General features: G+C 40.1%; 4 protein-coding genes and 1 long non-coding RNA gene across 8 annotated transcripts in view; 1 reads left to right on the top strand and 4 right to left on the bottom strand.

Annotated features, from left to right (window-relative positions):
- The window catches only part of LOC116290156 (uncharacterized), a 52,127-nt gene that overhangs the window by 8,543 nt on the left and 17,588 nt on the right, over positions 1-25,996 (bottom strand). For 2 of the 4 annotated variants that reach the window (XM_089030527.1, XM_089030525.1), the window contains exons 2-3: positions 12,509-12,745; positions 12,005-12,418 (exon numbers count right to left, since the gene is read on the bottom strand). The exons of 1 other annotated variant lie outside the window; for it this stretch is intronic. In XM_089030527.1, the coding sequence (XP_088886653.1) occupies positions 12,005-12,418; positions 12,509-12,745 (651 nt within the window). Of the gene's footprint in view, positions 1-12,004; positions 12,419-12,508; positions 12,746-13,334; positions 14,619-25,996 lie in introns of those variants that run through there. One more of the 4 variants, XM_089030526.1, reaches the window with a different exon arrangement.
- Positions 1-25,996, top strand: part of LOC148910931 (uncharacterized) — a 46,336-nt gene that overhangs the window by 6,331 nt on the left and 14,009 nt on the right. The gene's annotated exons all lie outside the window — the stretch shown is intronic.
- On the bottom strand, positions 44-5,108 carry LOC148910935 (uncharacterized). The gene is made up of 10 exons (XM_089030579.1): positions 4,891-5,108; positions 4,634-4,673; positions 4,494-4,570; positions 3,900-4,177; positions 3,477-3,628; positions 3,282-3,369; positions 2,895-3,112; positions 2,694-2,780; positions 2,202-2,418; positions 44-1,791 (listed from the first exon to the last, which is right to left on the bottom strand). Exons 1-10 carry the CDS (start codon positions 5,106-5,108, stop codon positions 323-325), a joined length of 2,844 nt encoding a protein of 947 aa, XP_088886705.1. The 3' UTR covers positions 44-322.
- Positions 8,756-10,208, bottom strand: LOC148910934 (uncharacterized). The gene is made up of 4 exons (XM_089030577.1): positions 9,999-10,208; positions 9,259-9,370; positions 8,943-9,046; positions 8,756-8,847 (listed from the first exon to the last, which is right to left on the bottom strand). The coding sequence occupies exons 1-4, from the start codon at positions 10,201-10,203 to the stop codon at positions 8,756-8,758; spliced, it is 513 nt and encodes a 170-aa protein (XP_088886703.1). The 5' UTR covers positions 10,204-10,208.
- Positions 10,197-11,582, bottom strand: LOC148910933 (uncharacterized). Its single transcript, XM_089030377.1, has 2 exons — positions 10,399-11,582; positions 10,197-10,242 (listed from the first exon to the last, which is right to left on the bottom strand). The coding sequence occupies exons 1-2, from the start codon at positions 11,332-11,334 to the stop codon at positions 10,219-10,221; spliced, it is 960 nt and encodes a 319-aa protein (XP_088886503.1). The 5' UTR covers positions 11,335-11,582; the 3' UTR covers positions 10,197-10,218.

Here is a 25,996-nt window from a genome sequence, read left to right as displayed (position 1 = left end):
TGCAAATAATCATAAAAACATATTTACAATATCCACTACAGTATTGCCATATTGTAACATCAGTTTTATTTTGAGCTGCACAAAAAATGCCATATTTACAAATAGGTTTCCAAGGAGACACCTGGAAAAATTCACCTGGGTGAATTTATCACAGATTAACAGCTATCTCTAGCCAAGTCAGTCTGCTGTCTCCAGAATTCCATTTGAAATACAACAGGAAAAAAAGTCTTCTATTTACAAAAAATGTATGGTACATATTCAGTTAGCATGTCTTTAAGTATAATAATTTCGTATAGGAATCATTTAGGCATCAATACGTGACTTATTCTACTGCCCAATAAATAATTTGTTGCATTAATTGTTTTCTTAAGAATCTTGATTCTTTAAAACTCCAAGAAAATTTTCCTGCTGCCTGGCTACCCTTTTGGATGAAGTCACGTGCAGAAAGAATAACTCCAACCCCACAACTTCCACACCCCTCACCACTGCCTTGACTTGGCATACCAAACCTCTCGAAGTCTGCTTGTGAAGACCAGAAAGCAGTTTCGAAAGACTTCATTCCTGGACCCATCATTGTTTTTATGATGTTCAGACACTTAACCATATTAGCAATAACTTTTTTGTCAGGAATCATCTTTAAACCATCATCAAACAGGAGTTTCTTGTTAGATAGGTCAGCAACTGCAAGCCCCCAGTGCATACCATTCATGTGGATTGGTACAAGGATCAAACTTATTTCCCTGAATGCAGGTCCTAACTCTTTCTGGATCTGACTCTTGATGAACTCTTTGTCATCACTCTGCAACCATGTAAAGGTCTGAGAAGGAAGGTACAAGACTTGATTGGTGGCACCTGCATCTCTAATGAAATGCTTTATGATAACATCTATTGTGAAATTGTCTAAATATCTTTCACCAACTAGGGTGGTGAAAGATTTGACATCAATTGATTTACCATCAATTTGGAGAATGGTCTTCTGCAGTTTTGTATCCCACAGAAGAGATTGGATTTTATCAATTTCATCTTGGTTCAAACCATCCCATGGGTCATGAAGCCATCCCTCTTCTTGTCGTACCTCCCTCTTTAGATTGGCAATGTCACAAAATTTTTTTAGAAGATAAACACTGTGTTGAGAAAATGTTCCCAAACCACCAACTTTAACAGCTGATGCATTCTTGCATAATCTTTCTGCTTTGTCAACAATTGTCTTGGGAGGTCGTAACAGCAGAGTACATGGATCTGTATCTACAAACTTTCCAGAAACTGGCACAACATCTGCATATAAACCATTGTTGGCAACCTTTGGTATCTTAAGCTTAGCCAGCTCTCTCCGAGTTACAGTGGATGTGAAGTACACTGCATGAGCATCAGACTGGACAACTGGTTCACTTTCGCTAGTAAGGTCTATAGCTACAGGTTTGGTTGCGGCTTTATTAATGTGTTGTGATTCTGATTCTGAGGGGGCTGCATCTGTTTCCAGGGCATCTGAATACTCATCATCCTCTAAATGGATTGTGTCTGCTGATTGGTTTGCTTCTGTGGAGGCTGACCCTGGACAGGAATCACGGTTGCTTTCCCATTCTGCATGACGGTATGTGAAAGCCAATCTTGGGTCACTGGATGAGCTTACCTTCATGCCTTTATCCTTGATAAAAGTATAATCCATGGCATCTTCACCAAAGATTTTGGTAAACAATGAAATCATTTCATCAATCCACTCCACGTCATCTCTACTCCAGTTAACATTCTTTTTCTTCCACCCACAGCCACGAAAGTAGAACACACATTTTGCTGCAAAAAATACCAATACTCATTTACCTAGGCTACATTTTAATGTGTAAATGCTTATAATTAAGAAATTATAGTGCTAATAAATTTAATTTCTTGACATGCTTGTGAGGGTTTCCCTAGGAGTTGTTTGGAGAAACAGGGGCTAATGGAGATCATATTGGAACAGGAGCCCCTGAAAGTAGTGCAAACATTTGTATTAAATTTTACTAACAACTCAATAGTGTGATGGCTACTTAATACCATTTCCACTAGAGCACTCTCTTGCTTTGATGAACTGGTATCTCAAGAAAAGCATGCTCTCTGATAACCAATGGGTTAAGATTTGAGCAGCTTCGGAGAAAAAGCAGTATGTGTTAAATTAGGTGAGCACTAAAATGACTATTTCGTATTATTCCAATTTACTTATATACCTGATTCAGTTGCTCCTCCTTTGTCATGACAAGTCGCTCTTGAGTACAAAGCCCTGTGTACTTTATGCGATGCCTCAAATCCTTGGTTGGAATATCTTCTAAAGGATCCATGCAGTCGCAACAACATGGGAGCGTGATCAATGGTCAAGTGACCATAATCCCCAGTTCCAAGAGACACACCAAACAAATGACGTAAGCAACGGCCCCACACCTTGCACTAATTAAACAACAACAATCAAATAATAATAATAAGTTTTTCATGTCATAGAATGTTATATTTCCTTGTGTGTGCAAAAATGGAGCAAGTTTGATTTTTGGCCTGTACCACAAATTATTGATGAATCATAGTGCATGAAATTGCTTTGCCATATAATAAAAAAGTTCTGTCTCCTTATGTATAAAATGGAAAGCAAATGAATTTGCATGCATCCTTTCAACTAGCTACAAAGGGTTGAAGGTTTAACACTTGAGCTGCAACAACATTGAACCAACCTTTACATCAAACACATCAATTTGTTCATCCTCCTCTCCATCAAATTCTCTTAAGGTCTCTGCGATATTTGACCATTCAAGGAAAACCTGTAAGATGATCACATGTTATAAGTCATGAATTGTTTGATTTATATTAACACAAATTATTAAAATACAACACATTAATTTATTAGAAGAAAAATAAATAAAAATTAGGGAAACCTTGCGGAAAAGGTTTATCTGTGTTGTTGCTGCAAGTTCAGCAAAACCTTCATTGTGGTTTGACTGTGAAAAGGATGCAGGATTCTTTTCCTTTCTTCTTTTCTTTTTCTTTGGGGATGTTGGTGTGATCTTGTTCGCACAGGACAGATAGTCATTTTCAAGTTTCTCCAGTTCTTTAGACCAACTTTCCTTGGTTTCCAGCAAAAACGTTTTAAGAACTACAACAAAATAAATGAATACAATATTATTCACAAAGACAACACCCATTTATAACACACAAAAATAATTTTTGAAACTTATCAAACCTAAGACACCAGGCCAAGAACTGCACACTGCTCCCCTCCCAGGGAAAAATAAAAATAAAATTTAGTAAATTCAAAGACTTACTTTTGGTATCATTTAATGAAACGTCCTGTGTATGGGTACCAAAAGCTCTGGTAAATTTTCCTTTAACCAGGATATCCTCATTTAGGTACTGGGATAGAAATAAAAAGAAGAGGATAAAAATAAAGGAAACATCTAATATTATGCTCTGTCTCCTCCTCTTATTCTATTGGCAATATTGATAGCCATTGATATTACCTTAATAACTTCATGATAAAAAGTAATATGGTGTAAAATGACTGTACTGGCAGCATTTTTAACTCCACTGTAATACTTGGAGACCTTGTCAACTGGCAATGCCCTGGAAATGATGTCATCAATGTTATCAAGGATCTTTCTCTCGGTGGTTCCTAAAAGAAAACATAGATTTGCTTGAATACAAAATTCTTAGATCACCATAATTATACTGTAAATTTAGAGATAATCACTTGGATAAATGAACAATGAAACAGTCATTTCTCAAATTGGAAAAATGTGAAACTAAATTGTTCCATTAACATCCCTTTCAAAAACCTACAAGGAATCTCTGATCATTTTCACATATGTTTGAATATAAAAAACCCTGGAAAAATATAAACTTTGAAAATGATAACCAGTGACATGAAGCCACAACTTAATTACCAGAAAAAGAGGATACACTGATGTTGCTCTTGGTTACTGCAGTCTGCTGTCCTGGCTTGAGTTGCACCTTAATTCTATTATACTCTTGTGAAACCTCTGGCCCATAACCTGCTATTGCTTCATTGCACTCATTGAGGGTACTACATCTATATGCAAACAGGCCAAGAGAGCCTAGCAGTTGTTCTGTGTTTCTCATCTCTTGATGAAGTGAACAGAGACAAATATTGCTGAGATCCTCCTCAAGAAGAAATAGGAGGTCATCCCTGAAACCATTCCAACTGAAAAAAATTGAACCCAAGACATTCCGATGACAATTGATTTTGGTTTTTACTTGTAATATTTAGCTTCATATATTCTAACTAATATATATTTTATGGCCAGAGCCTTTGTCTGATTTGTTTAGCATTCAGAACTTTCGAAACTTATTAGGAATAAAAAAAACATCAAAAACAGATTGATTTGTTGTTAGTAAAATCTGTGAAACTCTTTGCAGTCTTGCAGTGTTAATTGTTACCTCAACTAATATGTTATGACAGGGGTTTTTTTTACAAATTATTATAGGAGTATATTAAATAGTCAAATAGTTTTTCTTACTTTCCAATATTGGCTTTAGAAGCCAAACATTGTGTGCATACTTCATCAAAAGCTCCATTCCAGTGTTTCAAACAAGCCTACAATAAAGCAAAACTTACTAAGACTGAGAAAATGCATTAGGGGAAGATAAATCATGTTACCCGTTTTGCTGCACAAAAGATGCAAAATTCAACATCAACTCTGTTATGTAGTTTGGGCTACCTGTGGTGGTCACGTGATTGCGGTGTGTGACCACATGGCGGGGAGCAACGTATGTAAAACGTTTTAGTTATAATAAAATAAGTTGGATAACACCACGATTACCGTTGAACCCTTAAACATAACATTGGCGACGAGGAGCGGAGTAATCGATTGGTAGAAATGAACGATAAAGCGACGGCAAGTGCCGAAAATCAACCTGGAATAAGCAGTCTTGGCCCAGCAATGGCGAGTTGTTTTGGAAGAATGAACGAGTTCAATCCCGACAACGAAGATTGGTTGACATCCCTTTGAGGTACAGGTGACAAAGAGTTTCCCAACGTCTCCGGGAACTCTTCTCTCCTGGGTGGCCACACATTTTCTGAAAAGAATGGAATCACGTGGAGTGAAACTGAAGACATCCAAGTGTAGTATCATGCAGCCCAAGATCGAGTATTTTGCTTTCGTAGTTGACAGAGAGGGAATCCACCCCTCGCCAGAAAAGGTACGAGCGGTGCAGAGGGTGCCAGAACCTAAGAACAAAATAGTGAGTCTAGTGAGTCTGAAAGTGGTGATAGTGACCAATATAATCCCGATGAACGGCCCATGTGGAACCTCAGTCTAGATAAAACCAAAAAACCTGATGCAATTATGGTCCCAATTACTATCAATGACACTCCCTGCGAGCTAGAATTAGACACGGGAGCTGCAGCCACTGTAATACCAGAGAAGATGTGGAAAGATCAGTTCGGAGCAAAACCACTACAGAGATCAGCTGTTATTTTAAAAAGCTACTCAGGTCATATCATACCAGTAGTAGGGGAGACCCTAGTTCATGTCAAGTATTCTGGTCAAGAAGCTGATTTGCCAGTAATCATTACTAGAGGTAAGGGAACAGCATTAATGGGGAGAGACTGGCTGGCAAAAGTGAGATTAAACTGGGAAGAGATAAGTAATATCTATCGAGTCAATTGTCCAAAGCCTACATTAGCTGATTTAAAGAAACAGTACCCAACCTTGTTTGATGGGAAACTGGGCACCATCAAAGGAGTTACTGCCAAACTCCAATTGAAAGAAAAGGCAACACCTCAATATTTCAAGCCACGCCCCGTACCCTATGCTCTCAAGGATAAGGTGGCTGAAGAGCTAAGTCGGTTAGAAAAAGAGGGAGTTCTGAAGAAAGTTGAAAGTTCTGACTGGGCTACACCAATAGTACCAGTATTGAAACCTGATGGTTCAGTCAGAATTTGTGGAGACTTTAAGGTAACATTAAACCCATACCTGGATGTACCTGAATACCCAATGCCTACCCCTGAAGAACTGTTTACTAAGTTGAATGGGGGTGAGCTTTTCACCAAGCTAGACCTCAGTAATGCCTATCAGCAGGTTCTTTTACATGAAGAATCACAGCCCTATGTGACAATCACTACTCACTTAGGACTGTACCGATACACAAGGCTTCCTTTTGGCGTAGCAGCGGCACCGGCATTATTTCAACAGATCATGGATAAGCTACTAGATGGTTTGAGTCACACTGGAGGGATCCTAGATGACTTGATAGTCACAGGAGAGAACACTCCCCAGCATACAACAAATTTGCATGCAGCTCTGAAAAGAATGGAATCACGTGGAGTGAAACTGAAGACATCCAAGTGTAGTATCATGCAGCCCAAGATCGAGTATTTTGCTTTCGTAGTTGACAGAGAGGGAATCCACCCCTCGCCAGAAAAGGTACGAGCGGTGCAGAGGGTGCCAGAACCTAAGAACAAAACTGAACTGCAATCTTTTTTAGGATTAGTTAATTATTACAGAAAGTTTATTCCTAACATGTCCTCGCTGTCAGCCCCACTCAACCAGCTGTTGGCTAAGGATGTTCCCTGGGTTTGGAGTGAGGAATGCCTGCAAGCTTTTCAAGCCTTAAAGGACACGTTAACGTCATCCAAAGTGTTAGTCCATTACAACCCAGCACTGGAAGTACAATTAGCAGCAGATGCCTCTCCTTTTGGCCTAGGGGCGGTGATTTCTCATGTCAGTCAAGAAGGTGTGGAACGTCCAATTGCTTACGCCTCTAGAGCATTAACATCAGCAGAAAGGAACTATTCAGTGATAGAGAAGGAAGCCTTGGCCATAATCTTTGGCATAAGGAAGTTCCAACAGTTCTTGTATGGGCGTAGGTTCACACTTGTGACCGACCACCAACCCCTCACATTATTGTTCGGTCCAAAAAAGGGAATCCCAGCTATTGCAGCATCAAGATTACAGCGATGGGCGATACAACTGTCAGCCTATCAATATGATATCAAGTATAGGTCCTCCAAGAAGAATGCAAACGCCGATGCATTGTCAAGGCTGCCAGAAACAGAGTCAACCGAACTGGATTTCGAATTCGATGAAGCTGGAGCAGTCAACAAAGTACAGATTGAAAGAGTACCAATTGATGTCAACCTCCTACGCACAGAAACAGCTAGGGATCCTCTACTATCCCGAGTCCTGTATTGGACATTGCATGGATGGCCAGAGAAACATGAAGTGCCAGACAATCTGAAAAGTTATTTCACCAAGATAGAGGAGCTCAGTGTAGAAGATGGATGCCTGTTGCGCGGGACACGGGTGGTGATACCAGCAAAATGCAGAGATCGGGTGTTAGCTGAATTACACTTGAACCACCCAGGAATTGTACGCATGAAAGCTTTGGCCCGGATACATGTTTGGTGGCCAGGCCTAGAAACAGACATTGAACAGCTAGTTCGAAGTTGTGAGCAGTGTCAAAGCTCAAATAGTAGGGCACCAACTACCGCAGATAATCCCTGGATATGGCCCCATAAACCCTGGCAGCGACTTCACATTGATTATTGTGGTCCATTTCTTGGGGAGTCCTTCCTGATTGTGATTGATGCTAAAAGTAAATGGTTAGAGGTCCTACGTATGTCTAGCACTACTGCTGAAGCAACCATTGCTGCAATGCGTATGGTGTTTGCAACACATGGTTTACCTGAAGAACTAGTTTCAGACAACGGTCCACAGTTTATTGCTCAAGAATTCAAGGAGTTTCTGAAATGTAACAAGATCAAACACATCTTAAGTGCCCCATACCATCCCGCCTCTAATGGGGAAGCGGAAAGAGCGGTTCGAACCTTTAAACAAGCAATGAAAACTGTTAGAAAGGAGCCAGGAACACTAAATCAGAAGATAGCCTCTTTTCTTTTGAGTTACCGAACCACACCCCACACGGCTACTGGATATACCCCAGCTGAACTGCTAATGGGTAGGCGTATACGCACTAGACTAGATGTGCTACACCCTGACATGGCAAAGAAGGTTGCAAGGCCACAAAAAGGGCTTTGCAGTACAACACCAAAAAGACATTTTAGTGTTGGAGATCCAGTTTTAGTTCAAGATTACCGATCTAATACTAAGGAATCCTGGAGTCAAGGCGTTGTTCTGACCAAGCTAGGCCCAGTAACCTATCAAGTCCAAGTGGGAGAGTTCATTTGGAAACGCCACATTGACCAACTTAAAGAATTTACAGAAAATGTGTGGCCACCCAGGAGAGAAGAGTTCCCGGAGACGTTGGGAAACTCTTTGTCACCTGTACCTCAAAGGGATGTCAACCCATCTGTACCACAGGGGTATGTAAACTCACCAACACAACAGCTGCCAGTACCCCAAAGAGATAGAGTTCTGCCAATCCCACCTATACCAGTCCAACCTGAAGCGAAAGGGCAGACCCTCCAAGAAACCCCCTCAGAGGTGATATCAACAAGAGATGCAGCAGGGAAACCAAGTCCTAAACCACCTTCATCGGGTCGACGTTACCCACTACGAGCGAGGAAACCACCTCAGCGTTTGATCACAGAGTCATAGGAACATTTGACATTATGATTTAATTTGTTTATATTATTGGAACAGTTGTTGATTGTTTAGAACATTGACTTTCATAAGGAAGGAAGGAGTGTTATGTAGTTTGGGCTACCTGTGGTGGTCACGTGATTGCGGTGTGTGACCACATGGCGGGGAGCAACGTATGTAAAACGTTTTAGTTATAATAAAATAAGTTGGATAACACCACGATTACCGTTGAACCCTTAAACATAACAAACTCCACGGCCACCCAATACGAAGTTGGAGTCTTTCTTCTTTACCATTAACATGAGCATAGCCTTATAATCAATGGTCACTGTCAATGATAAAATAATACATATTTACATAATAATACATACAAATAAATAATACATACATTTACATAATTATCACAACAATTTCAAAAATTACCTTTGAACTTTATTTTATACATTCTACCATCAACATAGAGACCCTCTTGCTTAATTGTGTTCTTTTCTTTGTTCACCCTTTGAATTAAACTTGTCACTTCTTCCCTAATAGAGAAAAAAAAAGTAGTATGAACACCATGTATGGTAAGAGTCAATTACTGTAATTAGAGTACATAAGTATAAATGAAAATATCCGAGCACAACAAGAGTAATTATTAAACTCATTCATTATTAACCCATGTATTTCTCAATCAGAAAGTGGGTGGTTTGAATGTGCATATTCTTGATTTGTTGCAAAAGCATTATAAAGCAAGTACCTCTTTTCTTGACAGTTAGCAATTGCTAGTGGATAAACAGAAAGAGCACTTTGGCCACTGTCAGCACCATGGCTTGATATGGGCACTATTCCAACAGAAACTTGTTCTCGTCCTTATTAATAAATAAATGAATTTCTACACTAGCACCTTACTTGAGTGAGAAATGTTCAAGTTTTGTCATAAAGTTTGCATGTCTAGCTTCTGTTTCAAAGGGAAAATGCTACTATTAGTATGTGAGAATGATCACTTCTGATTGACTAATAATGTTCCGTTGCATCATTTTTTTTGGAAGTGATTGATCATTCTCATGTGCTATTGTAGTGGTTTCCCTAGACGTTAGACATACAAACTTATTAACTGAATTTGAACTGAATTATATGACAATTAACAACAACATAATTGAATTAAATAAGAGTCATTGCCAGTTAATACACCCATCAATGTTAATTCCAAGGAGGGGGTGGGGTCAGCCATGGGGTGGGGATTTTGACATTTTCTAAAAAAACACTTCAAATTCCCTACACCTGATCAAAAAATAATTGTCAAAAGCATCAAAATCCCCCACTCACAGGGTAGGTGAACATGACAAATATGTCAAAACTCCCCAACCTGGGGACATAATGAACCATTAAAATCCCCACCCTGGGGGCAAAGCTTGTAGTCGAATTCCTGTGGTTAGCCTGATTCCCCCCCAGGCTTGATATTGATAGATCCATTAAGAAAATTTGTATGCACAGTACCTGCCAGAGGTCTTCCATCAAGCTTAAGATTGAATTCAAGGGTGTCTGCATGTTCAGAACCTTGGTGTAGCCTTGATTCCCTTATAGCCCAAGCTAGAACCATTGGAAGACTTACACCATACCCTCTCAGCTCCTTAGGGACTACAGGCTGGATATCAAATGTAGTTTTTACTACATCGAACACAAGCTCTTTCTGGGCTTTCATCTCATTGCTGGTTAGCTAGATGCCTGCATCAATATTTTTCTGTTAAAGAAATAAATGAACAATTCAATCCTATGAAAAAATATACTAAACCATCTTCAACAATATATTGCATTCCAAGTGAATAAACTAAAACCTAAAAGTAAAGAAATATACATTACTCTTATAATATATCACAAACAAAACATATTGACATACCCCACTTCGACCAAGATTGAGAAAGTTTAAGACACTTTGCCATGACTTGTCTGGTAATTTAGTGGTTAACTTTACATAAAGTTGTAACCAATCTGGTACCCTCATAGCGTTGACGAACTGAGAGTGAATATCACTATCGACTATACTTGTGAAAGCATTCTTTATCCCTTGTTTTTTACCAACAACAGCGATCGCAGAAGAAACCACTTCTCTTGCAAATGATTTGTCTTCTTCAGCTGAATACAAAAAGCTGTACCCCAAACTTTTTCCAATACAGGCGGCATTATTTGTAGTCATACTCTTCATATTGTTGATGATGGCTTTTGAGGCAGTTTTTGCTTGCTTGATGCTTATTCGAGGCCCAACCACATTGAAGTCCAACTGCTCGATAACTTCGCATTGTTGCGATATGTCTTTTAGCTTTGGACGATCTGTAAGCCTTGTTGGTTCTTCTGGAGTGGAAGGGGGAGTTTCGTAGATGGGATTTCTAACAGGACTCTCGAACATAGTTTTTCCCGCCTCAGGACTTTGATCAAGATGGCTTCCCGCCATTTTTCCATGAAGAGAGATCGCGTTAATCATTTCTTTCAGAAGCAAGAATTCAGAAGACTTGAAGAACGTAGATTCACCAGGCTTTTTCCGTCTCATGTCTCTCCCAAGAATTCCAAACAAAGTAGCGACAACCACCGAGTCTTTCTTTCTGGCAGAGCCAAACCATTCTAGAGGAACTCGTCTTCCCTCGCTGCATGTTAGTTCTCTTATACGGACTTTGACTATGTCCTCGGATAATAGCTCATACCAGTCGCTAATCATAAATTCTCTTATCCTGTAGCACCAGTCGCTTGACAAGGCATACCATTTCTTCAAGGGATTGAGAGAACGTCCGATAACCTGGTTCAATTGCAGTGGACCTGGCGGTGATCGTTCTGCCGCCATGTCCACTGCTTAGAATTATTTGACTTTCGCGCGAAATCCATTTGTTTATATACGTATATTCCGTTAACCATTAACTTTTTCGTTTTCATTGTGTTTCTTATGTTCCTAAAACTTGTCGATGACATACAAAATACAGCACTGTACGAAAGTATTGACATCAACAACTGAAGACTTAATTGCATTATATACCATAGTATTGTTAACCGCTGATTGATGAGCCTGCTCCCGCTGTGCATTTCAAAGTTGAGTAAAGCTCGTCGTGATGACGAATAAAGTACCATTTAAATCATAAGATTCGTTACTCAATTAATGCGAATACAAAACGGCTCTCACGATCACTGTTTTCTAAAACTTTGAAAAATAACTGTTTGGATTCATATGACTAATTTTGTATATCTATTTCATTTTACTAAAGCAATTCATGTATCTGTATATCATATTTAATGTTGTCATTTATAAGTGAATGATGGAGAACTGGCTTCGAAAACTTTTGTTACTTCAGCTCCCCAGCACCTCATAATTATTTTTTCTCACTATCTATATTTTACTTGTTAATTTATCATCTATTTTGTTATTGTAAAGTATAAAGTATATATCATGAGTGCAAAATAAAGAAAGAAAGATACAGTTCTATATAATGATCATGATAATAATAAGCTAGGTTTCTTACTTTCATAGTAGCAGTAAAACATGGTGATTCCTCTGTTATTTGAGCTTTCACCAAGATCATAATATGGTACTGTTCCATCCATCTGATGATATCCGTTATAGTTCCGTGTGTCGTACTTGATCCATTCAGTTGTAGCTACCATCCATTTGACTTGTTGACAGTCACGTGACCCATAAGGCAGCAGATAAAATGGTTTGGTTATCGGTAACGAGATTGGAATCTTTTTGTCACCACTTGTTTTGCAGGAAAAGTGCCAATCTATATAGTGGCTCCTTTTATAGATATCGAAAACGTTATAGTTGCATGATTTAGCAGCAGAGTCTTTATTGTTATACAATTGATTATACATCCGAATGAATCCCGAATGCATTCCTAATAGGTGACCATAATATTTTCCATAAATGCAGTACTGTCCTAAATAGCATACAAATAATAAGAAATGTTAAATAACATTATTATTTCATAATAATGATTATCATAAGTACCAATATAATGTAGATTTACCTTTCGGCCATATTGGACCAGTCCATGTGTCTTTAATACAAAAATACCTTGTAACGTTGCTTTGATTGACATTTCCATCAATATGCAAGACCTTTGATTTTTCATTGTTGGGTGCGTAGTTTAATGTATCTTGATTTATCCAACAATTTTGTTTCCAATGTTTCTCTTTCCATTCTTCTGGACACCCTGTTTTTGGCTTGAGTAGAGCGTATATTCCTCTAGGCCACCTGACGGAAGCTAAAACAGAATATTTATATAATACGTTCTTCACAATTTGCCAAAAATGAATTTAGTGCATTATCAATGCATTGTGATCGAGGAACCATTGGAGCCATATTTGGACTGTTCTAGCTTCCGCTAAATTAATCTCGTGCCTAGAGTTACCCGCGCTTTTCTTAGATTGCAGTCGCGTTCCATATGAGAACCACAATTTTTAATAATGTAGTTAGCTTTACGAAGTTTACTAGGAGAGTACGACATTATTTACTTCCTTATTCAAAAACCGTTCACCGTTTTAGAGATGTATTCATAATACTTTGATACTGAATTTTGGTTGCGAAATGACTAAGTTATTATCTTTAGTTACCGTTACAGTCTAAAAGAAATAAATACAGCCATTTTAAGAATTTTTTTTAAATTTTCAAACTTAAGCGTTATATTTAGTTGTATAGAATTTATTCATTAAGCTATAAATTCAGTTCTGAAATGTTACATAAAATTCATAGGGAATCATTCCTAACAAACAGAGCTAGTTACTCTCGCACGCTTACAGCAATGACTTTCTAAGAATGATTTTCTCCGATATAAAAATTATCGATAAGCTTACCAGTAATATCTCCTGGTTGTTGAAGAAGAAGAAGAACGACGGAGTACCAAACAACCAACATTATATCACACAACTAAGTATTTACCAAGTCTTGCACGAATAGAAACTATTTGTGTTTTCTTTACCAAGTCAGCTTCAGATTGACTGATGTTTTGAGGCTTTCGATATTACTTCCGAATCATAACCTTAGCACGCGATCCTGTACATCCGATGGGAGAGGAGAGTGGGGAGGGTCAAAAAACAGCTTTGTAGTACTTCATTGCAATCCTTTAATCATTACACCGTTAGAGAGGAAAAAATACAATACTCAAGGGAAAGCACGAGGTTCATGAAAAGCATTAACTCTTAAAAACTAAAAACATATTTTGGCCTTTATTCTTAAATGATATACCAAAGCTATTTATTTTTAGCCCACCCCTTCTACCTAGGGAACTAAAGGCAGCAAGATAAATTATTGATTTATTTGCGACAGCATTTTTCGCTTTCCTCTAGCTACAACGTCACCGTCCTTGATATTTTAACAATCAACAAAACAACACTTTAAAAATCTTCTATTTTCTAATGATCTATTTATTTTTCAGTAAAATATTTTTTTTGTCAACTTTCCATGCTGCGAATAGTTACGTTTATGTTTTATACGGCAAAGTGGGTCCACGCAATACGGTAGCTAAACTAAGTCCGTGACCCCTATTCATTATTTGTTCATTTTACTTTTATGATTATTTATATATAGTTTGATAACGGTCCTTAATAGCCAGTGGATAACAAACGTATGGAATTCATTCCATGATCAATTTGCATTTACATTTGACGAGCAGTAAATCGCGTATATAACCAAAGCAAGTAATTCCGACTCAGGAATGTCGTTTTACTTTCGTACCATCACCGTATCGTGATTTTTAATCAATTTCGTCACAATCACGCGGAATCTGTCCTCCTTGATCACATGCTATGCCACACTCATGCGATGGAGTTGTCGTAATGTTCATGGTTAGCCTCGTCAAGCGGAGCAGAGTTCTCTGCTGATTCAGGGAAAGGTAACTGACCAGTCATGAAAACCTCTATGGCAATAAAACTCTTTGTTATATACCAACTGTCAAAGTCCATTATTCTCATACTCTGAATGGCCGTAAATAGCCTCAGAGTATTGGTTAAACGTTTTACTGTACTTTCCCATTGGCATCATAACTAGACTAGAACACCATACTGAGAGTTCAAAACAACGTACCTAAGATTGCGTACCATACTTATTATATAACGGTATATTTAACCATTAAGTTTTCATCAGACACCTATTTATATTCCTATTTATTTATATTCGGTTTCCACAAGACAAATATACATATAATGCGGAAATTGATTGTGTTAGAAATGCGGGTTTCATGATGACTTTTAACACTCAACATGTCACAAGATCTTACCTTTATTCTCTACTGCTGTATGTAGAAGAATCACAAAAACGAACCAACACCACGGATACATCGAGAACACGAGACGGTCAACTTCTCACTTATTTCTCTTCGTGTTAGGCCCCGTCCACACTATGCCGGATAAATTTGAATCCGAATTTTTATTTATTCAGTTAGGCCTACCGTCCACACTAGTCCTGGCGAATCCGAAACAATTCTTTACCGAAAACGAATTTTTTCGAATCCGGTCTCCAGAGTGGAACAATGTGAAAACGCCGGCTAGTCGTATTAGTGTGGACGGAGAACATTTCGTATCCGAAATTTTTCGAATACGATGACGTCATAATTGTCATGGGTTGATTGCGGGAAGGCTAAAAATTCACCGCGGGCTCAATTTCATGCTCAGATGTGCAATGAAGCGTTTTTGCCGCCTCTGATCAGACTAGTTTGGACACGAAACATTTTATCCGAAAACTTTTTTTTCTGCTTCGATGTGAAAGTTGCGGATTCAAATTTATCCGGCATAGTGTGGACGGGGCCTTAGAGATGGTTTTGTACCTCAGCAGTATACTTTCATTCTCTATTCTACGTACTACTTGCGCTACTACTGGTTTCGAAACAGCCTAACTACCCCTCTCCTTATACGGTAGATTTTTGTTTTCTAGGGAGGAGTAAGATTAGGGTAAGGTAAAATCGTAGAAGTAGGGTAAGGTCAAATCCTCAGTCATAAAAGCGAAGATTGATTAAAGGGCCACTTGGACGAAAATCGTTCCAAAATTAAAACTCTTTCATTCGAGCTGGAACTTTGCTGAAATAATCTTGAACACATTAAGAACCTCTCACTGAAATATATTTCTGATATTCGAAAGGAAAGGGCCAAAATTTTACGATTTATTTTCGTCCGCCATTAATTTCTTTGTCACGCGGCCAACGAGTCATTATGTACAGCAGTTTTACGCTGTGACGTCATTTACTCAACACCGTCATGTTAGCGTCGTTTTGACTATACATTTCTTGTTAAATTACCTGAAGTTTATTTGATGTTTTAAACGCGTTATCGTGAAAAGAATCTCTAAACAGACTTTTTTTAAACCTTTGATACCTCTTCAAATATGATGGAAACTCCTTTGGACGCTCGCTTTGTCAATCCTGAAGAGTTAGAACCATAAGTTATAATGTATGAAGATGAAGCCGAACTAGAAGAGGAAACAATGCTTGGGAAGAGGTTTTCATTAAAATTCCTTACGTTCATTTCATCATTTGTATTTGCTACATACTGTCCATGATATAAAGATCTTAAATTTGAAGTTTCAATGTAATCTAATAGTGATTGATGTTATGAAAAAAACCGATTGCCTTTTGAATTCTGCGTTGTGATATAAAGATTTGTGACAATATACTTACTATATACTTACAATATACTTACTATGTGCCGAATAATTTAGAATGTGAGCTCGTAATTCTCCTAGCTGATTTACTACAGAACGATTATTATTTGCTTCAAAATGTTTATTATGCATTGAATAGGTACAAACATACGATTATTTAATATCATCTTTGTAAAAGAACATGTCAAAGGTTTCTTATTTATTACTCGCGCGACAGCGGCGTCTGTCACTCAGCTCGTAGATTTTTCTTTCATTGTGTCGGATGTCTCGCGGACCCAAATTGTGGGGTTGCTCTTTGCCCTTGTATGTAAATATACCTTTAAAAGTTGTTATCCTTAAAATGATTCGAATAAATCCCGAATATCTCAGTCACTTCGCGCGATGGAACCGCTAGAATCTCGTCCATGCGTCCTACTTTGTTGTGATTCTTGGCGTGCCGAGATATATTGAAATTTTCGAATTATGATCGTCAGTATTATTGAAACTGAAAAAGATGGTGAGATCGGCTTCACAAAAGGTAGTTCTAATTACATTCTACTTAGCTTAAAGAACGCGATTGGCTTCACAAGATCCCACCCCTGCATGGATCCGCCACTTTACATGTACGTGCAACGTCGAGTCACTTCACAGCCACTTTTGATGACATAAGAATAGAATCTCTTTCACTTGAGAAAACTAAACGTCTGTTTAGTAGTAAAAACATACCATTTACCGCCTTCCAATAGCTAGAGCTGCCTTCGAACTCAACACTGAAATGTTGAAAATGGGATCAGAGCAAGAACTAATGCATTTGACCAATTTGACGCCGTGGCAGATTCAGAAAGATTTCAATGGGGTGACTGTTACCTAGAAAAGCGTCCTTTCAGGTCTTACCTCCTTATCCTTTATTCCTTTTTTTTTTTTTTTTTTTTCAAGAACCTGATGATTCCAGCGGTAAAATTTATTTGCAATACCTATTTTATATATTCATCGTTCTTTTTCTTCACAAAACCCAACGTACGCTAAATTCTAATTCGATCAGTGACTCCCGATGCTTGGACTGGCATTGATTAGCCCAGAGGTTCTCTCCTATTATTATCGATAAAATTGATGTTAATTTGTTTAAAATGTGAAAGTTGCAGTCAGAATTCATAGTAATTTGTATTTGACTTGCTGACTCTGGTTTAAATATTTTTAAAAAATTTACAAAAGTTTCGAACAGTCCAATCTTTCTTTGTTTATTTGTTTGCAGATATAATTCGTCTTGATGCAATGTTTTCTCATTACATTGAGAACACCTGTCATTGGCAAAAGAATCATTTATTTGTTTAACGGTTGTGCATGAGAAGACACATGAATATGGGTACAACTAAAACCAAGAACCTTATTGTCCAAGGAATGACACGTGGTCTGAAATGGGAAAATATTTCACCAAGCTAAGATAAGCCAAGAATGAGACCTATTGAACCAATGAAAAAGAATAACACTTTAAAACACATTGACTTGAAAAATTAAGTAATTTAATGACGTTCTTTCTTTTGTTGTTAGCCGGTGCATTTACAAAAAGGTCGTGAAGTAGCTTGGTTTATGTTTGTATACAGCGTGAAGTAGAGTTCTTGTGTTCCTGAAGGTGTCCTTATACACAAGGTTCAGTGTGGCAAAAAAGGTATGTAGCTCACTTGCTTGTCCTGCTTGTCTGATGCAGATATTCATATGTTTCCTTCTGTTTTATCTATTCTCTTTTAAGAAAAAAGGACTAAAATAATAACATTAAAATGATCGATGAAAGATTCCTCAAAGGCATCCTTCACTACAAAGTGTTAGGGAGGGGTGGGTGGAGTGAATAGGTCTACAGATCGACGGTTTTCGCCAGATTTCAGATCCAGAGTAAAATTTACACGGATTGGCGGATCCCGCCTACAAATGCAGCGAATTGCGGATTTCTGCATGTGTTTGGTCAAGACACGAAATTGCTAAAACACAATCACATGCGAGTCAACTGTGCAATTATTTGCGGATTGGGATATGAATAAATGTTTTACGAATCCGACGGATTCGGTCATTATCAACAATTACCTTATGATACTAATGTATTACCTTCCTTTACTTGAGTACACTGTCACTGCTGTTCTCGCCTGTCTTGAGATTGTTTCAACTTTCTATGAGTAACCAAGGGCACTAGGACACCAAATGTGGTTGGATTTCTATAGTTTTTTTTTTAAGTTCCATATGGAACTTAAGGTGAATTTGATTAACCATTGTGACGGCACTATATTTCAAATGCCGCGACAGCGCGAGTTCGTTGAGTTAACGCAAAGGAATGAGAACGGAGAGTAACTTTACAAAACAATTTATTGAATCGCACGACTGAATAATTTTAACTAATACAACTTGAAATCGTAAATATCACACGCTAGGAAAATAAATATCACTAAGTAACCAATACCAATCACACATACTAAGCGATTAAATATAGGATATCACACTTCTAAATTAACTCACTATTTTGGTTACACTCCACACTCGGTAACAAGAGAAGAGGTGCACTCATACCTTATAAAGTTGTTGGAAGCGTACCAAGTTGTTGTAGCATTCGGGTTCCCGACTAACACACCAAACTAGCGTGGTAACTCTCCTTTTATAGTCCAAGGATCTTGAAGGACAGCTGCCAGTCTAGCTCAGTTTTATCTTAACAACCAGTATGTCGTGCACCCCCCTTACTTAGCCTAGTTGGTAACTATGCAGTGAGAAATCTTAGTTTTCTTACCACTTCGTAATGAAGCACATAAAAACGTACATACTCCTAAAAAGACTAACTCTTTGTTTACCATCCTATGAAAAGAAATCAAACTTTAACTCAATTTGGTACGGGAATAACTTAGTTAGAATTTCCGAAATGGTAAACAGAAAATATCGTAAACAAGTCATAACCTAAGCTAAAATATTAAAATGATATTTAAGGACAACCCAGATTTAAGCGTCTGTGGCAACCGCGTATCCAACAAAACTAAACTAATTTCTAAAGAGATCGTAGGTTAATGAAGATTTAGCGCTAATGAGCACATGGCTAAACAATACGCGAACTAACCCGAATATTCCCGTGAGATCGTTACAATCGGAACCGATTTGTTAGCGCATTGTTTCAGCCATGCACAATCTATTGCTGCGGATCAACTCGTTATTCTTTGTAGTAAGAAAAGACTTCCTAAAGTTACTATAACTTTTATCCTGCTATTATGACCAACTGGGCTTGAATTTGACTTATTGACTAAATTGAATTAAATATTGAACGGTTGAGCTAATCATTAACTCGGCTAAAATTCTCTGTCGTCACATACCCCTCTCCTTACATTAACATTTCTCCTGAAATGTGTTGAAAGAATTAACCAATATTAAGGAGGTTAAATAGAAAGGTAACGACAAAACGTGAAAACATGGCCACACTATAGCAAATGAAACGTTGAGTAAATACGATTGTTTTGAAATTGGATTAAATATGCGAACACACTGAAATCTGCAGACGGAGCTGCTAACCCGTGGCAGCTATTGTGTAAAACGTGTACACTACTGTACAACATTACCATTAAGTTTAACTAAGAGTTCAGTTCAATTGTACCATTGTCAGGGTCTTCATGATCTGTTACTTGTAAGAGGTGGTTACAGCCTGTGCAGCGTGGATCTTCCGTAGTAACTTGTTCCTTGTGGCGGAGGTGTATTTCTTCCGGCTTGCGAATGCGGTGACTGTGATATAAGTGTCGTCCCGAAACGAAGATAAGGCAAGGTAGCAGAAGGTTTAAAACACCAAGCGAAAATGCAATGTACGTCAGGATATCGTTAACGGGAACGGTGTCGTAGCCAGGTTCTTTCATGCACAGAGTTCCTTTACACGTTTCCAAAGCCCATGCTTTACATGCTGTCAGGGATTTATTGTACATTCGTGGGCATCGCATATATGAACTAAAGCCAGTTGCATAATGGTAGTATCTTCGTAGATAGGAATCGCATTCCACAAGGTTGGTCAGGAAGCGTGACCAGGCGACGAGTGATTCGCTGCACAGAGTGGACAGATGCTAGTATTTGGTCAAGAAATGGTTTCGCCTGTCCGGAACATGTATTATTGATGACTGGAGCAGGGCGGCTGCGTCTGGTAGGGAATTTTGTTACGATATTTATCAGCTTCGTTCCCTTGAAAAACACCAAAGTACGTGGATTCGTTGTCAGCATCATGGATTGAGGGTAGTAGGTCACCTTTCTTCCAATTGCCTCAAAGCCATGAGAGTGCGGGTCTTGGGCGTGGACCAAGGTCATATAGAGTAGGAACAGGAATATCATCGTCATCATCTAAAACGAAGAGGACAGGATGGTATCAGTGGAGCGTAGGATGTCTTGGCTCCTGGGTTCTTTAGCTGGCATGAGGTTTGGGTCAGCGGTGCCAACTGATAAAACGCTGAATGGCGGCAGCGACGCGGTTATTGAGCTTCTGTCGTTTAAAATTTTCGATAAGCGCGTTGTCCAATATGTTTTCCTCAGGTTCCCAGGTGTTGTCCTTATCCTCGTAGTCTTTCCATTTTATGAGGTAGTAGGATTTTCCTTTCTTTTTCCTTTCCTTAACGATGCGCTCTGCCTGGTAAACGTCATTGCCTGTTCGGGTAGTTTGTTCTTGTACTGAGTCGGGCTGAGAATCGATTGGTTGCGCACTGTCGGCTATGGGTTCCTCGGGTTCTGCCGGTTGCGTACTGTCGGCTGTTGCCTCATTCTCGGGTTCTTCATAGCTATTGGGCGGTAGATCTTCATGACACAGGTAAGGCTCATCATTGTCTTCAGCAGGTGGTGCAATTGGCCGGTCATTAGGATCAATATATGGTTTCATGCGGTTGGCGTGGATTGAAGTGCTCACTTTTCTGTTGTCACAGGTCGTAAGTTCGAAGTGCACGGGTGACATTTTTTTTGTTATACGGTATGGACCAAACCAGAAGTGACGCAATTTCTTGGATAAACCTTTTCTTGGTTTTGGAGTGTAAACCCAGACTCTATCACCAATGTCAAAGGTAACAGGTTTGGTGTTTCGGTCGTAAAGTGCTTTCATTTTCTGCTGAGCCTTTTGTATGTTCATACGAGCGAGGTTCTGGGCTTCATTAATCTGGTTGATTATTCTTCTACGATGCTCTTCTACTGAGTTGGATAGCTTCGAGGGAGCTAGTAAACTCACATCCATCGGTAGCCTTGGTTCCCGGCCATACAGCAGATAAAACGGACTGTCTAAGGTCGAGGCTTGTGGAGAGACACGGTATGCAAAAAGAATGGAAGTCAGATAGGTATCCCAGTCTTTCTGGTCAGCGGCAACGTACATGGAAAGCGACTGAGCGATCGTCCCATTAAAACGTTCGACAACTCCGTCGCACTGTGGGTGGTAGGCCGTAGTCTGGACCTTCTTAGTGTTCATGATCTGGCAGATTTCCCTCAAAAGAGAAGAAAGGAAGTTCGTTCCTCTGTCAGACAGTAAGGTGCGAGGCGCTCCATGACGAGTAACTATCTCTTCAACAAATAGCCGTGCAATAACTGGCGCATCGATGGTTGGCACTGCGAAAGCCTCAGGCCAGCGAGTAAGGTAATCCGAGAAGACCACGATATAACGATTACCAGAGTGCGTTGGTGGGAATGGTCCCAAACAGTCCACTGCTACTCGGTCGAACGCACCTTCTACTGGGATGGGAAGTAAAGGTGCCTTTGCTCTGTTCTTGGGTTGTTTTCGCATAGCACAGTCGATACAGGATCTACACCAGTGTTCGATGTCCCGGAACATTCCTTTCCAGTAGTAGCGCTGTCGAAGTTTGGCATAAGTCTTGTTTACTCCAAGATGTCCTGCTGTAACGTCGTCGTGACCCCATAGTAATACTTCAAATCTGAGGGCTTGTGGAATGACTAGTTGGTAGCAGATAGCGTGACGAGCCGGTTGACTGGGCATCCAGATGTGGAACAATAGGCCATTGTCATCCAAGTAGAACTGGTCTTCTATTAGCATAAGTGGTCGTGCTTTGTTATTTTGGGCTGGAAGCTTGTCTGTTTCAATGTACGTAATAAGGTCGCCTAGGTCAGGATCCCTCCTCTGCAACTGTTTAACTTGCTCTAGGGTTCTGGTCAGCGGTAGTGTTGGTTCTTGCGAGACAATTCCTGCAATATTGTCGTGGTACTGCCGTCGGGATAAGGCGTCTGCATTTCCATTGGAAGAACCGGGTCTGTGAATAATTTCAAAATCGTATTCTTGTAGTGTGAGCGCCCAGCGAGCCAGTCGGCCAGTCTCGTGTCTGGTATTCATCAGCCAGCGAAGTGAGTGATGGTCGGTGTGGACTGTGAACTTTCGTCCGTATAGGTATGGTCTGCATTTCTTGATGCCGAAGACGACTGCGAGTGCTTCTCTTTCTGTAGTGCTGTACTTGCGTTCAGTCTCTGATAAATTACGTCCTCCATATGCAATTACTCGTTCTTTACCATGTTGAATTTGGCCTAGTGTGATTCCAATGGCATCTTGACTGGCGTCTACGAATAGATGAAATTCTTCTCTGAAGTCAGGAAACGCCAAAATGGGGGTAGTTGTCAGTGCAGTTTTCAGCTTGTCGAAGGCGATTTGGTGATCTTCGCTCCATAGGAAACGTGCGGCCTTCCGTGTTAATTGGTTAAGCGGCGCTGCCATCTTGGCGAACCCTTGGACAAATCGACCGGTAGTAGTTGCACAGTCCTAAGAATGCTCGGACATCAGTGACGTTTCGTGGTCTTGGATAATTCTTGACTGCGTTGATCTTGTCTTCATTAGGTTGGACTCCTTCCCTGCTTACTACATGGCCCAGAAATTCGACTTTGTGACTGGCGAAGTAACACTTTGATGGCTTCAACTTTACCTTAGCCGCTCGTAGTCGTCCAAATACTAGCTACAGGTGTTCCAGATGTTCTTGAAAGGTTTTACTGAAGATGATGATGTCGTCCAAGTACAGCAGGCAGATCTTCCAGGTTAGTCCCCTCAGCATACATTCCATGAGTCTCTGGAAGGTACTAGGCGAATTACAGAGCCCAAATGGCATCTTTAAAAGTGAAATAGTCCAGAGTGAGTGACAAAAGCAGTTTTATCTCGTGAGTTTTCGTCCATCTTCACTTGCCAGTAGCCCGCCATCAGGTCCAAAGAGCTGAAGTACTGTGTTTCGTGCAGGGCATCTAGGACGTCATCAGTTCTTGGAAGGGGATAGCTGTCCTTACGAGTTACAGCATTTAACTTTCTGTAGTCCACGCAGAACCGGTCGGTGCCATCACGCTTCTTCACTAGTACTACAGGAGCACTCCAAGCGGAACTTGATGGTTCAATTATTCCTCTTTCCAGCATTTCTTGTACGTGCGTGTCGATCCGCTGTCTCTGCTCTGGCGACGTTCTGTATGGAGGGCGCCGGATTGGTGGGGTATTCCCAGTGTCGATATGATGTTCCACCAATGATGTACAGCCAAGCTCGTCCGGTTTCAATGCAAATACATCTCTATGTTCATTAACGAGTCTTCGAAGTGCAGACTGTTGTTCCGTCGTCATGCTTGCGTCGTCCCATTGTATAGGGACTTGTTCGGTTGTGTCTTTAGATTCACTTAGATTTTCAGGTGTAGAAACTCACATGGTTGTTAGGCTCATCCAGCTCGACCGCAGCCATGACGCCAAGGCTTGGGTAAAAGGACCCCAAGTTGGTGTTGCGATAGATCGTTTACTGGTGTATCTGTCGGGTTTATGACTCGAAATGGAACTGTTTTCTCTTGGCTGACATTCGCGAGGACTGTGGTTCCAAAGACTTGAAAGCGGGATACCAGTCGCTCGTCAGGGTCAACATAGCCTTGAACTCCGACTGCTAGGTCTCCAGTAATCCTTACAGGGAAGACGGTCTCTGTAAGCGGTGGAACTACGTAAGTTGCAGCAGCAACGACTGTGGATGGGCCAAGCTGCGGGTCTGTTCTGGCGGTATTCTTTGGAAAGTGCTGCTTTGCTCAGTCAACCTTGCCAATCGTACTGTTTCTTTTGCAAAAGTCAATTTGGCTTCGTGTTCCTTTAAGAAATCTCGGCCAAGTACAAACATTGTAGTGTAAGTCCTTGATAATGTGGGCTTGTAACTCGTAGCTTTGCCCTCCGATTCCTACTTCAACGGTAATCTGTCCAAGTATCTTGAGTGGTTGACCGTTCACGGACTGGACTTGTACATTGTGAATTTGGTTTAGTTCGCTGCTTCGGAGAAGCGGTATTTCTTCGAACAGTTTTTCACTAACTGCCGATATGGCGGCACCAGAGTCTATCAATATCCTTACTTTGGTATCTGCTATTTCCCCATAAACTGTGGATTCTCCGTCTGTCGGCATCTCGTTGGCCGTAACTGATACCTGGTAGTAATTGTCCCTTGTTTCTTTGGCTATTCTGTTGTTAATTTCCGCGGTCTCGTAGTTGCTGCTTGCTGCCAGACTTGCCATGTCTTTTCCTGTACTGGTATTCTCGGATTCTTGTGGCGCCACTTTTAACATCTTATTTCCTTTAATTTCATCATCGTTAATTTCGTCAGTTGCATCGTTATCAATACTAATTGTCAGTTCGTCTCTTTTCGAACTTTCTGGTACTACAACCTTCCTCGTGGTTGTAGTTCTGTCTTGGACAGCGCTTTTGAAGCTCAGCCTTGGGCTCATTGGTCAGGACCTCCACTGTTTCAGGTTCCTGTTGATTAACGACGTCTTTATCTTTGGTATTCTTAGTCTTCTCGTATTCTGCAACTGGTTCCATATTAATTTGTTCGGCACTTCCTTTGCCGTGGTCTGCAACTTCTTGATTTACGTTTGTCTCTTCAATTTTCCTTGTAAATTCATGTCTTTTTGTCTCTTGGGTAACTTCTTGATTAAAACTTGATTGTTGTACAGGAAACGATCTGGCGAGTTCTCTGCCGGAATAGTTTCCGATTGGCCGGTCGGAAACGGTTCCGCGTTCAGCAACAGGTTGTTCGTTCGCACGATGAGTCTTCATTTGGCAGGGACTTTGAGGTTGTTTATCTGTCTCGGCTCCATGGTTCTGTTTCTTACCACTTGGTTGACTTGGATGAACGGTCGCGTGTAGGTAGGCTTGATTGTCTGTTTTCTTGATAATCATTCTGGTGGCTGGTGGTTAATATCGTCCCAATCATTCCTTTATTGGGCATTTTTCTGTCTTCCTTCCTGTTTGGCTACTTTTTCCGGGGACTATTGGGCTTTCATGCTGCAGGTTAATTGGTGCTGGTACTTTTTTCGTGCGTATTGTTCCGTGCTTCTTGTGGGCTGGTTACACGGTCCATTAATTTGTGTACCCTTCGTGCATAATAATTAGTGTTACTTGTGGGGTTATACGGTTTCGTTAAACTTCTTTTGACGTGGTATATACGAGTGCATTTTTTATTTCAAAAATGGCCTGAAGGTGTTGTTAATTTGCTTTCCTCGGCTCCTATCCTTTGGCTAACACGAACTCCCTCGAATATGAGCCACTGATTTTAGTTGGACGGACGGCGGCGTGGTAATTTGCTTGTAGGGTCGGCATGGCTTCTAAATCGGTCTGTGGTATGGAAGGCTTGGCTTTGTGTTGCTGGTAATCTTCGCCGGCCTTGAATACTCTTGGAGATCATGACAGCTTCGTCTGTAGGGTTCCAACCCGTCTATCATGGTAAGCAAATACACTCCCCTTCCGTGTTCCGTTGACCTCTAACTCCACGTTGTTATAACCCTGCGTTACTGTCTCTGTCCCCCCCCCCCCCCGTTTCGTACTGATTGATTGGCCGGCATTCTGCTTGTTGTTCCATTCCTGTGGTATCGCTGCCAAGGTCGGTTGGTTTTCATTTAGTCGAGAGCGTCCTTA

Source organism: Actinia tenebrosa, unplaced genomic scaffold (genome assembly GCF_029948245.1).
Source record: "Actinia tenebrosa isolate PJP-AT-01 unplaced genomic scaffold, QUT_ActTen_1.0 PGA_scaffold15__27_contigs__length_11533743, whole genome shotgun sequence".
Taxonomy (NCBI): Eukaryota; Metazoa; Cnidaria; class Anthozoa; order Actiniaria; family Actiniidae; genus Actinia; species Actinia tenebrosa.
Note: the sequence above shows the minus strand (reverse complement) of the source record. Positions and strands in the feature narration are given on the sequence as shown.